Source organism: Bombina bombina, chromosome 7, assembly GCF_027579735.1.
Source record: "Bombina bombina isolate aBomBom1 chromosome 7, aBomBom1.pri, whole genome shotgun sequence".
Lineage (NCBI taxonomy): Eukaryota > Metazoa > Chordata > Amphibia > Anura > Bombinatoridae > Bombina > Bombina bombina.
This window is the reverse complement of record NC_069505.1, coordinates 32,625,307-32,639,771: the sequence shown is the minus strand read 5'-3', so window position 1 is coordinate 32,639,771 and position 14,465 is coordinate 32,625,307. Positions and strand designations below refer to the sequence as shown.

At 41.9% G+C, this 14,465-nt stretch overlaps 1 protein-coding gene across 1 annotated transcript in view; it reads left to right on the top strand.

The window, feature by feature from the left end:
* LOC128665801 (dr1-associated corepressor) overlaps positions 1-14,465 on the top strand; it is a 105,736-nt gene that overhangs the window by 28,523 nt on the left and 62,748 nt on the right. Inside the window, exons 3-6 of the mRNA XM_053720008.1 lie at positions 5,178-5,271; positions 6,386-6,505; positions 13,849-13,939; positions 14,158-14,240. Coding sequence (XP_053575983.1) covers positions 5,178-5,271; positions 6,386-6,505; positions 13,849-13,939; positions 14,158-14,240 — 388 coding nt within the window. The remainder of the gene's footprint in view (positions 1-5,177; positions 5,272-6,385; positions 6,506-13,848; positions 13,940-14,157; positions 14,241-14,465) is intronic.

Sequence of the window (14,465 nt, the reverse complement as noted above, 5' to 3'; positions counted from 1 at the left end):
GATTGGACGATTGTAACAACAGACGCCAGCCTTCTAGGTTGGGGCGCAGTCTGGAATTCCCTGAAGGCTCAGGGATCATGGACTCAGGAGGAGAGACTCCTTCCAATAAACATTCTGGAATTAAGAGCAATTTTCAATGCTCTTCTGGCTTGGCCTCAGTTAGCAACTCTGAGGTTCATCAGGTTTCAGTCGGACAACATCACGACTGTGGCTTACATCAACCATCAAGGAGGAACAAGGAGTTCCCTAGCGATGATGGAAGTCTCGAAGATAATTCGCTGGGCAGAGTCTCACTCTTGCCACCTGTCAGCGATCCACATCCCAGGCGTGGAGAACTGGGAGGCGGATTTTCTAAGTCGCCAGACCTTTCATCCGGGGGAGTGGGAACTTCATCCGGAGGTGTTTGCTCAACTGCTTCATCATTGGGGCAAACCAGATCTGGATCTCATGGCGTCTCGCCAGAACGCCAAGCTTCCTTGTTACGGATCCAGGTCCAGGGACCCGGGAGCGGTACTGATAGATGCTCTGACAGCACCTTGGGTCTTCAACATGGCTTATGTGTTTCCACCCTTCCCGATGCTTCCTCGATTGATTGCCAGGATCAAACAGGAGAGAGCATCGATGATTCTAATAGCGCCTGCGTGGCCACGCAGGACCTGGTATGCAGATCTAGTGGACATGTCGTCCTGTCCACCATGGTCTCTGCCTCTGAGACAGGACCTTCTGATTCAGGGTCCTTTCAAACATCCAAATCTAATTTCTCTGAGGCTGACTGCATGGAGATTGAACGCTTGATTCTATCAAAGCCGGGATTCTCGGAGTCAGTGATTGATACCTTAATACAGGCTAGGAAACCTGTTACCAGGAAAATTTACCATAAAATATGGCGTAAATACTTATATTGGTGCGAATCCAAGAGTTACTCATGGAGTAAGGTTAGGATTCCTAGGATATTGTCTTTTCTACAAGAAGGTTTAGAAAAGGGTTTATCTGCTAGTTCGTTAAAGGGACAGATTTCAGCTCTGTCTATCCTTTTACACAAACGTCTGGCTGAAGTTCCAGACGTTCAGGCTTTTTGTCAGGCTTTGGCTAGGATTAACAAGAAAGAGGGGGTTCAGTGGCACTACCTATTAAATTAAACTGCCTACACCCTCATCATATTCATTAGCTCCTTGGCTATTAATCGGGGTAAGTGGTGCTGTGTATTAATTAATCAGAACAAACAAGTGATGGGTTAAAGACCCATCTCAGAATACACTAATAGCACTCCTAGTAGGCATATGTGACACAAAATAACTAGATGTAACATAGACAACAAATGGTTAGAGAGATCTCATCGAATTGAATAAAATATAACTTAATTTTTAACACATAAAAACAGAGTTAAAATCCAGGGATGTGCAGGTTAAAATTAAAAAACTCATAGTAGGGTATTGAGATACTGAGATTATTTCCTAAATGTGAAATTTTACAAGAATAAGAAGTTAAGCTATAGGTAGCGATACCTAAGTGTGGATACTCCACGTTCTGAATTAAAGTGAACACTGTTTCAGTGGAGTATTATCGAATGGCACCACAGTTAAAGATCAATTGTACTCCTCTGGTGGGTAATTAATTGGCCCAATATCAGTATTGGCGTTCTTAGATTCTTGTATATTCCAGAAGTGCTCAGATGTGAGATCAGAGCCCCTTCTGAATTATAAATACAATTATATGATAATATACCATTATACAATCAGTGTGCTTGGTGCATACTTGGGTATCATGTTACCTGCTGGCATGTATTAAATAGAATCACATAAGGTTAATAATAATTATTTTAAGTTGGTATCTGATTCATCAATTGAATTGATTTATAATCTCCACATGTTTAGAGGCGTAATGGATGAAAACACTTTATTAACCACCTTTAGTGCAATATTGTGGCTAGTTACTATTAGTTTTTAGCTTGAAAAAACGACTTCCACTAATGACAGGGGATTGGTCACTAAATGAGGGTAAACATTAGTGGCTATTAGCTCGAGTATTGGATAAAGGATTAAGTTAAATAGTTGGATAACGTAGGTTATAATGAGACACCCTGAATAGTGTGTTTATATTGCTGCTGTCTCTATGTCTGAGATCAATACACATTGGTTATTAGCAGCTGTAGCAAGATTGCTTTCCCACACCTGTGACAGGCTCTGGTAGTATGCAATACAATCGCGCTCTAGATATCCATAAACTCCTTTTCTGTTTGCACCTATCAATACATAGATACTAACGGTTATTGCTATACTTAGTTAACCGAAACTGAATTGTATGATATAAAGGATTCAAGTGTCATCCTATATGTGACTGCTCTGATTGTATTGCATACTACCAGAGCCTGTCACAGGTGTGGGAAAGCAATCTTGCTACAGCTGCTAATAACCAATGTGTATTGATCTCAGACATAGAGACAGCAGCAATATAAACACACTATTCAGGGTGTCTCATCATAACCTACGTTATCCAACTATTTAACTTAATCCTTTATCCAATACTCGAGCTAATAGCCACTAATGTTTACCCTCATTTAGTGACCAATCCCCTGTCATTAGTGGAAGTGTTTTTTCAAGCTAAAAACTAATAGTAACTAGCCACAATATTGCACTAAAGGTGGTTAATAAAGTGTTTTCATCCATTACGCCTCTAAACATGTGGAGATTATAAATCAATTCAATTGATGAATCAGATACCAACTTAAAATAATTATTATTAACCTTATGTGATTCTATTTAATACATGCCAGCAGGTAACATGATACCCAAGTATGCACCAAGCACACTGATTGTATAATGGTATATTATCATATAATTGTATTTATAATTCAGAAGGGGCTCTGATCTCACATCTGAGCACTTCTGGAATATACAAGAATCTAAGAACGCCAATACTGATATTGGGCCAATTAATTACCCACCAGAGGAGTACAATTGATCTTTAACTGTGGTGCCATTCGATAATACTCCACTGAAACAGTGTTCACTTTCATTCAGAACGTGGAGTATCCACACTTAGGTATCGCTACCTATAGCTTAACTTCTTATTCTTGTAAAATTTCACATTTAGGAAATAATCTCAGTATCTCAATACCCTACTATGAGTTTTTTAATTTTAACCTGCACATCCCTGGATTTTAACTCTGTTTTTATGTGTTAAAAATTAAGTTATATTTTATTCAATTCGATGAGATCTCTCTAACCATTTGTTGTCTGTTACATCTAGTTATTTTGTGTCACATATGCCTACTAGGAGTGCTATTAGTGTATTCTGAGATGGGTCTTTAACCCATCACTTGTTTGTTTTGGCTAGGATTAAGCCTGTGTTTAAGACTGTTGCTCCGCCGTGCAGCTTAAACTTAGTTCTTAACGTTCTGCAAGGTGTTCCGTTTGAACCCCTTCATTCCATTGATATCAAGCTGTTATCTTGGAAAGTTCTGTTTTTAATGGCTATTTCCTCGGCTCGAAGAGTCTCTGAGTTATCGGCCTTACATTGTGATTCTCCTTATCTGATTTTTCATTCAGACAAGGTAGTTCTGCGTACTAAACCTGGGTTCTTACCTAAGGTAGTCACTAACAAGAATATCAATCAAGAGATTGTTGTTCCATCATTGTGCCCTAACCCTTCTTCAAAGAAGGAACGACTTCTGCACAATCTGGACGTCGTCCGTGCCCTGAAATTTTATTTGCAGGCAACTAAAGATTTTCGTCAAACTTCTTCCCTGTTTGTCGTTTATTCTGGACAGAGGAGAGGTCAAAAAGCTTCGGCTACCTCCCTCTCTTTTTGGCTTCGTAGCATAATACGTTTAGCCTATGAGACTGCTGGACAGCAGCCTCCTGAAAGGATTACGGCTCATTCTACTAGAGCTGTGGCTTCCACTTGGGCCTTTAAGAATGAGGCCTCTGTTGAACAGATTTGCAAGGCTGCAACTTGGTCTTCACTTCACACTTTTTCAAAATTTTACAAATTTGACACTTTTGCTTCTTCGGAGGCAGTTTTTGGGGGAGAGGTTCTACAGGCAGTGGTTCCTTCCGTGTAAAGATCCTGCCTGTCCCTCCCGTCATCCGTGTACTTTTAGCTTTGGTATTGGTATCCCATAAGTAATGGATGACCCGTGGACTGACTACACTTAACAGGAGAAAATATAATTTATGCTTACCTGATAAATTCATTTCTCCTGTAGTGTAGTCAGTCCACGGCCCGCCCTGTTTTTTACGGCAGGTCTAAATTTTAATTAAACTCCAGTCACCACTGCACCCTATAGTTTCTCCTTTCTCGTATGGTTTCGGTCGAATGACTGGGTATGACGTATAGGGGAGGAGCTATATAGCAGCTCTGCTTGGGTGATCCTCTTGCACTTCCTGTTAGGGAGGAGATATAATCCCATAAGTAATGGATGACCCGTGGACTGACTACACTACAGGAGAAATGAATTTATCAGGTAAGCATAAATTATATTTTATATCTAGGCGCACCAAACTAAATGTAGAAGTGGCTGGTGGCATCTGGAATTGTCTTGTAGACTCTAAAGAAATGTGAATTTAATGTGAATTAGCCAGTGGCTCCTTGGCGCCTGGGTTTGTCAAGACCTGCATATATAAATAGTTCTAAACAATTTTCTCAGTGTCACCAGGCCTCCCTAAAAGGCCACGTTTTGAGGATATCTAAACTAGAGCACAGGTGAAATAATTAGCTGATTAGTAAACATGGTTATTTTACCTGCTCTCAGCCAAGGTAATCCTGAAAATCTGCCCTTTTAGGGAGGCTGAGGACAGACAGGTTTGAAAACCAGTGATTTAGACTGAGAGGCGCAGGAAATATGAAATGCTTTGAGTGACATAGAAGCATAAATTGGGTTGTTGCACAGATTTCACAACTGATGGTTCCCTGGGAAAAATGATCTATAAAAATATGGCTTTGAAGCTGACCCTTCTGCAGTTCTGCATTACAGATTATAAAGGATCTGTCGGATACATTACAGGAGGTGACCAAGCCTAGGACGGGATATAGACAGTTTAGGGGCATCTTTATGGGGACACACCAGTGTGTGTGCATTGTGACACTTTCTAGACCTGGCAAGGACGACCTAAACCGGTTGTATTCACAAGCTCCCCCAACCCTGATGTGTGTTGCATACCCTTAACTGTCTGCAGCTCGTGCACTGGAGCTGTTCCTGGAGTCCCTGCTGAAGAAGGCTTGTCAGGTCACGCAGTCTCGAAGCGCCAAGACCATGACCACATCGCACTTGTGAGTCTTCTATTTACATCTGGGCCTGAGGTGTCATTGCAGTGTGTGTAGTTGTAGTGCCCAACACATTTGTGTGTGCACTTCAGGCCTTGCCACAGCTGGTTTTGTGAGGTTGTAGGGAACAATAAATCCTTAAAGGGACACTAAACCCCCCAAAAAATCTATAGATAGAGCAGCAATTTTAAGCAACTTTCTAAATTACTCCTATTATAAATTTTTCTTCGTTCTCTTGCTATCTTTATTTAAAAGCAGAAATGTGATGCATAGGAGCCGGACCATTTTTGGTTGAGAACTTGGGTTATGCTTGCTTATTGGTGGGTAAATGTAAGCCTCCAATAATCAAGTGCTATCCATGGTGCTGAACCTAAAATGGGCTGGCTGCTAAGATTTACATTCCTGCTTTTAAAATAAAGATAGCAAGAGAACGAAGAAAAATTGATAAAAGGAGTAAATTAGAAAGTTGCTTAAAATTTCATGCTCTATCTGAACCATGAAAGAGAGAATTTGGGTTCAGTGTCCCTTTTAATGTGGCCTTTTTGTGTAATTACTGATCTGTGGTTGTAAACTGAATATGATATATATATATATATCAGTAATTAACTGCTGCATTACATAAGGTCTGCACACACAATAAATGTTTATAGATGCACAGTATATATCAGTAATTAAGTGCTGTATTACACAAGGTCTGCACACACAATAAATGTTTATATATGTACAGTATATATCAGTAATTAAGTGCTACATTACAAAAGGTCTGCACACACAATAAATATTTATATATTCACATTATATATCAGTAATTAAGTGCTGCATTACAAAAGGTCTGCACACACAATAAATATTTATATATTCACATTATATATCAGTAATTAAGTGCTGCATTACAAAAGGTCTGCACACACAATAAATATTTATATATTCACATTATATATCAGTAATTAAGTGCTGCATTACATAGAGATGAAGTTTGCTTACGATACTTTGTCATGTTCATGAGTGTGATTGAGACTTCATGAGGAAGCATTTGTCGTGGTGCAAATACGCCAGTCACATGTATTGCGCTGCAGCTGTGCGCTTATAATTTTATCCTGGTTTTATGCGTCTGTCTCAGGAAACAATGCATTGAACTTGAACAGCAGTTTGACTTTCTGAAAGATCTAGTGGCTGCAGTTCCAGACATGCAGGGAGAGGCAGAAGACAATCACACGGAAGGAGAAAGGGTTCCACGAAGGTGAGAAAACAAATCACACCACCAGCACCCAACTAAAGGTGTAGAACTCACTGGCTCTCTAGAAATTCTACATTTCCTGTTGAAGGGACATCATTTAACCCCCCCCCCCCCCCCCCCCAGCAACTTTCAATTTTACTTCTATTATCACATTTTGCTTTATTATCTTAGTATCCTTTGTTGAAGGAGCAGCAATACACTACTGGGAGCTAGCTTGAAACATTAGGTAAACCAATGACGAGAGGCATATATGTGCAGTCATCAATCAGAATCTAGATGCAACTGAGCATACCTAAGTGTGCTTTTTAACAAAGGTACAAAGCAACATGGAAAATAGAAGTATATTGGAAATTAATTTAAATGACATTCTCTATCTGAAGGAGGAAATTTTGGTTTTGACATTACTGCCGCTTCATTTTATTTGGCACAGGGAACTTGCCCTGTTGTGGGACTTTCTAATAGACAAAGGGTTACATTATCTGAGATTATTCTCAAATCTCATTTTCATTTTATTTCTGTGTGTAAAATACCATTGTTAAACTTTTTTCTCTTACAAGGTGTATCCAGTCCACGGATTCATCCTTACTTGTGGGATATTCTCATTCCCTACAGGAAGTGGCAAAGAGAGCACACAGCAAAGCTGTCGATATAGCTCCCCCTCAGGCTCCGCCCCCCCCAGTCATTCTCTTTGCCGCTCTAACAAGTAGCATCTCCACGGGAGGGTAAAGTGAATGTGGTGTTAAATTTGTAGTTTTTATATCTTCAATCAAAAGTTTGTTATTTTGAAATAGTGCCGGTTTGTACTATTTACTCTCTAGCAGAAAGTGATGAAGAATTCTGCTGAGAGGAAAATGATTTTAGCATGTTGTAACTAAAATCCACTGCTGTTCCCACACAGGACTGAGGAGTACCAAGAAAACTTCAGTTGGGGGGAACAGTTTGCAGGCTTAACTGTTACAAGGTATGTTCAGTCATCTTTTTCTAGTCAAGACTTAGTAATGCTAGAAGACTGACAAGAATCCCCATGTGGGGAAGGTAAGCCATATTCTTAGACTCGGCATAGAAGGAAGGCTTATTTAACAGGGCTAAATGACTGGTGGACACTGTTTAAGGGCAATCAATAATTTTTTTAGTAAAATATAATCACTATACATGTTTTTATCACTTTTGGAGTGTTATTTGGGGTTTTATTCCACATGGCAGTATTTTGGACACCTATCCAGGGTTTTGAAGGCCCCTCAACTCCGGAGTGGAGAGGGAGGGGGCCTAATTTTTGCGACTCAGTTGCGCTCTTCATTTGGCAGACAGCTTCACGTGGAGGGTCCTAAAACTTCATTGAGGACTTCATAGAGGCTTATTTTCATCAACTAATCCCCAGGGGCAAGGTAGGGCCACAGCAGATTGCTGTGGCATGGTGCTGTAGTTTGCTAACCGGTTGTCAACTTTAGGTTGCTCCGGTTCGGGCATTAAGGGGTTAATTGACTTGATATTTGCTGTGCAACCATTACGAAGCATTAAGATCATGTGGTGCCTAGTACCTCTAGCGTAATGGTCCCTATTACATTACAACAATTAGCAGCAGTCATGGATAATTCCCTTGCGGCATTCTTATCAAAACTGCCAGTTTTTCCAAAAAAGCATGATAGCTCGGTTTTAAGAACAGAGTATGAGCAATCAGAAGCTTTGGAAGGTTTATCTGTTGTACCCTCACAACACTCTGAAATGACGGTGAGGGATGTGCTGTCCAAGGGAGAAATTTCAGATACGGGCAAGATTTCTCAGCGGGCAGAATCAGATTCCTTTGCGTTTAAATTTAAGATGGAACACCTCCGCGTACTGCTTAAGGAGGTATTAGCTACGCTGGATGATTGCGACCCCATGGTGGTCCCAGAGAAATTGTGTAAAATGGACAGATTCCTAGAAGTCCCTGTATACACTGATGCGTTTCCGATCCCGAAGAGGGTGGCGGACATTGTGGATAGGGAGTGGGAGAGACCAGGTGTACCCTTTGTCTCCCCCCCCCTCCCCTATCTTTAAGAAAATGCTCCCTATAACTGATCCCAGGCGGGACGCATGGCAGACGATCCCTAAGGTAGAGGGGGCAATTTCAACACTTGCCAAGCGCACAACCATACCAATTGAAGACAGTTGTGCTTTCAAAGATCCTATGGATAAAAAATTGGAAGGTTTACTAAAGAAAATATTTGTTCAACAAGGTTTCCTTCTCCAACCTATTGCCTGCATTATTCCTGTGACTACTGCAGCGGCTTTCTGGTTTGAGGCGCTGGAGGAGTCGCTTCAGACAGAGACCTCATATGACGAAATTATGTTTAGAATTAAAGCTCTAAAGCTGGCTAATTCTTTTATAACAGATGCCACTTTGCAATTAGCCAAGTTAGCGGCGAAAAATTCTGGTTTTGCCATCATGGCGCGCAGAGCGCTCTGGCTGAAATCATGGTCGGCCGATGTGTCGTCTAAAACTAAGTTACTGAATATCCCTTTCAAAGGAAAGACCCTTTTCGGGCCAGAGTTGAAAGAGATTATTTCGGATATCACTGGGGGAAAGGGCCATGCCCTCCCGCAAGATAGGCCTTTTAAGGCTAAAAACAAGGCTAGCCTGATGAAACAGTGTTGAACACTGAGAAACGCGTTGCTGTTTTTAATTTGGAATAAATTTTATTACATTTTAACTCTCTATCTGCCGCATCATTTTTGGCCTAAGCCAATTTTATACCATTACCATCCATATGGTTTTTTTGGGACTTTCTGGTATGAACCATATTGAATACTAACTTGCTCCCATCACACCACTTTGGATTTCCCTGGACTCTCCCTGGCGAGACGAGGAATCCCACTTGACGACATCCCTTGAAAGAGGTCTACCGGACGACGTGTGGTTCCGGACTGCGAATACTGCACATTAGTACTCTATACTGTGTGAGTAGGATTCTTGTGATCCATTTGCTGTTGTTTTTATTTATTTTTTGATCTGCACCATGTGGCGCCCTCTATCCTTCCTTTCCTAGATATATCTTCTGTGTTGCGGCACAACACCCTGGAGGAGCAGCCTATACTATCTTGGAGTACCTTCACCTGTCTATCAGCTTCTGGAATTGCCATTATATATTCTTGGACTTTGTATCAGAATACATACATTGAAATTTACAGGTTTTATTGTTATTTTTACTTTTATTATTTTTTATTATTATTATTTTGAGTGTCATTACAAGTAATGTTCTGATACTAATACCAATATTATAACACTGCCATTGCTACTATATACATCTATATATAATTATTTATATTATATTTATTATTTTGATTTTTACTGCTCATATTTTATATATATCTTTTTATATCTCTTTGTAATACTTATCCTAGGCGCATCTTATAAGTGTTTTAGTGATATCTCCACTGAAACACTAGTTATTGTAAAAACAAGGCTAATTTTCGTTCCTTTCGCAACGTCAGGAGCGGTCCTGCTTCAACCTCTGCAACCGCAAAGCAGGAGGGTAACACTTCACAGCCCAAGGCAACCTGGAAGCTTTTGCAGGGCTGGAACAAGGGTAAACAGGCCAAGAAGCCTGCAGCTGCTACGAAGACAGCATGAAGGGGTAGCCCCCGATCCGGGACCGGATCTGGTAGGGGGCAGACTCTCTCTCTCTGCTCAGGCTTAGGCAAGAGATGTTCCCGATCCTTGGGCATTAGAGATAGTTGCTCAGGGATATCTTCTAGAATTCAAGGACCTTCCTCCAAGGGGAAGGTTCCACATTTCTCATCTGTCTTCAGACCAGACAAAGAAAGAGGCGTTCTTACGCTGCGTAGAAGATTTAATCAAGATGGGAGTGATATGTCCAGTTCCAATTACAGCACAAGGACTGGGTTTTTACTCAAACCTGTTTGTGGTTCCCAAAAAGGAAGGAACTTTCAGACCAATCCTGGATCTAAAAATTCTAAACAAATTCCTCAGAGTTCCATCCTTCAAAATGGAGACCATTCGGACAATCTTACTGATGATCCAGGAAGATCAATATATGACTACCGTGGATCTAAAGGATGCGTACCTTCATATTCCTATACACAAAGATCACCATCAGTTCCTAAGGTTTGCTTTTCTGGACAAGCATTACCAGTTCATGGCCCTTCCATTCGGGTTGGCCACCGCTCCAAGAATTTTCACAAAAGTGCTAGGGTCCCTTCTAGCGGTTCCAAGACCGCGGGGCATTGCAGTAGCACCCTATCTGGATGACATCTTGATTCAGGCGTCTTTTCCCAGAGCCAAGGCTCATACGGATATTGTTCTGGCCTTTCTAAGGTCTCACGGGTGGAAGGTGAGCACCGAAAAAAGTTCTCTGTCCCCACTCACAAGGGTTCCCTTCCTGGGAACATTAATAGACTCGGTAGAAATTAAAATATTTCTGACGGAGGTCAGAAAATTAAAGCTTTTAAATACTTGCCGAGCTCTTCACTCAATTCCTCGGCCATCTGTAGCTCAGTGCATGGAGGTTATCGGATTAATGGTAGCAGCAATGGACGTAGTCCCATTTGCTCGAATTCATCTCAGACCACTGCAATTGTGCATGCTCAAACAGTGGAATGGGGATTATGCAGATTTGTCTCCTCAAATCCAACTGGATCAGGAAACCAGAGATTCTCTTCTCTGGTGGTTGTCTCAGGATCACCTGTCTCAGGGAATGTGCTTCCGCAGACCGGAGTGGATCATTGTCACGACCGACGCCAGTCTGTTAGGCTGGGGCTCCCTGAAAGCTCAGGGCCTATGGTCTCGGGAAGAGTCTCTTCTCCCGATAAACATTTTGGAGCTTAGAGCGATATTCAATACGCTCCAGGCTTGGCCTCAGCTAGCGGCGGCCAAGTTCATCAGATTTCAGTCGGACAACATCACGACTGTAGCATACATCAATCAGGGAGGAACAAAGAGTTCCTTAGCGATGAAGGAAGTAACCAAGATAATCAGGTGGGCGGAGGATCACTCTTGCCACCTATCTGCGATTCACATCCCAGGAGTAGACAACTGGGAAGCGGATTTCCTAAGTCGTCAGACTTTTCACCCGGGGAAGTGGGAACTTCACCCGGAGGTATTTGCTCAGCTGACTCAGCTTTGGGGCATTCCAGAGTTGGATCTGATGGCGTCCCGTCAGAACACCAAACTTCCTCTTTACGGGTCCAGGGACCCCAAGGCGGCTTTGATAGATGCTCTAGTAGCGCCTTGGTCCTTCAATCTGGCCTATGTCTTTCCACCGTTTCCCCTTCTCCCTTGGCTGATAGCCAGAATTAAACAGGAGAAGGCCTCGGTAATTCTGATAGCGCCTGCGTGGCCACGCAGGACTTGGTATGCAGACCTAGTGGACATGTCATCCGTTCCACCATGGACACTGCCAATGAGGCAGGATCTTCTAATACAGGGTCCATTCTTGCATCCAAATCTAGTTTCTCTGCAGCTGAATGCTTGGAGATTGAACGCTTAATTCTATCCAAGCGTGGGTTCTCTGAATCAGTCATAGATACTCTGATCCAAGCTAGAAAACCTGTCACCAGGAAAATTTACCATAAGATATGGCGGAAATATCTTTGTTGGTGTGAATCCAAGGGTTACTCGTGGAGTAAGATTAGGATTCCAAGGATATTGTCTTTTCTCTAAGAAGGATTGGAGAAAGGGTTATCAGCTAGTACCTTTAAAGGGACAGATATCTGCTCTGTCTATCTTGTTACACAAGCGTCTGGCAGAAGTACCAGACGTTCAAGCGTTCGCACAGGCTTTAGTCAGAATCAAGCCTGTCTATAAACCTGTGGCTCCTCCATGGAGTCTAAATTTAGTTCGTTCAGTTCTTCAAGGGGTTCCGTTTGAACCTTTACATTCCATAGATATTAAGTTATTATCTTGGAAAGTTTTGTTTTTGGTAGCTATCTCTTCTGCTCGAAGAGTTTCAGAATTATCTGCTTTGCAGTGTAATTCACCCTATCTGGTGTTCCATGCAGATAAGGTGGTTTTGCGTACCAAACCTGGGTTTCTTCCTAAAGTGGTTTCTAATAAGAATATTAACCAGGAAATCATTGTTCCTTCTCTGTGTCCTAATCCATCCTCAAGGAAGGAACGACTATTGCACAATCTTGATGTGGTTCGTGCTTTAAAATTCTATTTACAAGCAACTAAAGATTTCAGACAAACATCATCCTTGTTTGTTGTCTATTCTGGTAAGAAGAGAGGTCAGAAAGCAACTGCTACCTCTCTTTTCCTTCTGGCTGAAAAGCATCATCAGATTGACTTATGAGACTGCTGGACAGCAGCCTCCTGAACGAATTACAGCTCATCCCACCAGAGCTATGGCTTCCCCATGGGCTTTCAAGAATGAGTCTTCTGTAGAACAGATTTGTAAGGCAGCGACTTGGTCTTCACTGCATACTTTTGCCAAATTTTACAAATTCGATACTTTTGCTTCTTCGGAGGCTATTTTTGGGAGAGAGGTTTTGCAAGCAGTGGTGCCTTCCGTTTAGGTTACCTGTCTTGTTCCCTCCCTTCATCCGTGTCCTAAAGCTTTGGTATTGGTATCCCACAAGTAAGGATGAATCCGTGGACTGGATACACCTTGTAAGAGAAAACAGAATTTATGCTTACCTGATAAATTACTTTCTCTTGCGGTGTATCCAGTCCACGGCCCGCCCTGGCAATTAAGCCAGGTTAAAATTTATTGTTTAAACTACAGTCACCACTGCACCCTATGGTTTCTCCTTTTTCTCCTAACCGTCGGTCGAATGACTGGGGGGGGGCGGAGCCTGAGGGGGAGCTATATGGACAGCTTTGCTGTGTGCTCTCTTTGCCACTTCCTGTAGGGAATGAGAATATCCCACAAGTAAGGATGAATCCGTGGACTGGATACACCGTAAGAGAAAGTAATTTATCAGGTAAGCATAAATTCTGTTTATTTTATTTTTTTTAAACATCAGATCACACTCACAGGCCCATTTATTTAGATTTATTGATGTGACTGGCTAGAGGCTTTGCTATCATAACTCTGGTCACACTGCTTCCTCGAGCACACTGACAGTGTGTGAACAATATAATATAAATATCTGCCATCTGTGTTTGCATTGCACTACTGAGCTAGATGAACACATCTAGTTAGCCAAGTACAAGAGAAAATGTGTGCAGGCACCAATCGGCAGCTAGCTAGTGTAGGATATGTGCGTATTTTTATAACAATGGATACCAAAAGAACAAAGTACATTTGAAAATAGAAGTGAATTTAAAAGTCTTAAAATAACGTTCTCTATCAGAAACATGCAAGTTTTAATTTTGACTTTGCTATCCCTTTAATTTCCTTCCATAGGGGTCGGAAACCAGGAAGCAGTCGGAAGAACGGAGGCACCGCCATGAAAGGAAAGGACAAGAAGCAATCGGAGACCGATTCCGATCAGGAGGTGGGAGTGATGCATCATTACTGGTCTGAACAGGGGTCACGTGACATGTGTGCAGCACAGTGACCCCTGGAATTTGTTGTCTATTGCTGTGTGTTCAGCACACAGTGACCCGTGGTATTTGCTGCGTGTTCAGCACACAGTGACCGCTGGTGTTGGTTTTTGTGTTTTGCTGTGTGTATATTATCCTTCACTTATAATTCTGTTTTATTTACTAACAGGATGATTCTGAGGAAACCGAAACTGATGGGGAGGAAGATATGTGCATCACCCCTGCCAACCAATCACATGTCACATTTCAGAGGTAAGGTCATGTCAATGCTTTATATTGGCTGCTCTGTCGTCACCCTAGAAACCTGTTACTACCCTGATGAGGATGCGTTTAACAGACCCTGTCCCTCATTGGTTATTGTAAACCACAGCTGACCCTTTAGATCTCTTGTACATTATAACAATTTGAGTGTCACCTCCCAGCGCCGTGCTCCTCTAGGGCAGCCCAGCCTGTTTACAAATAATTTGCCGGGGGAGG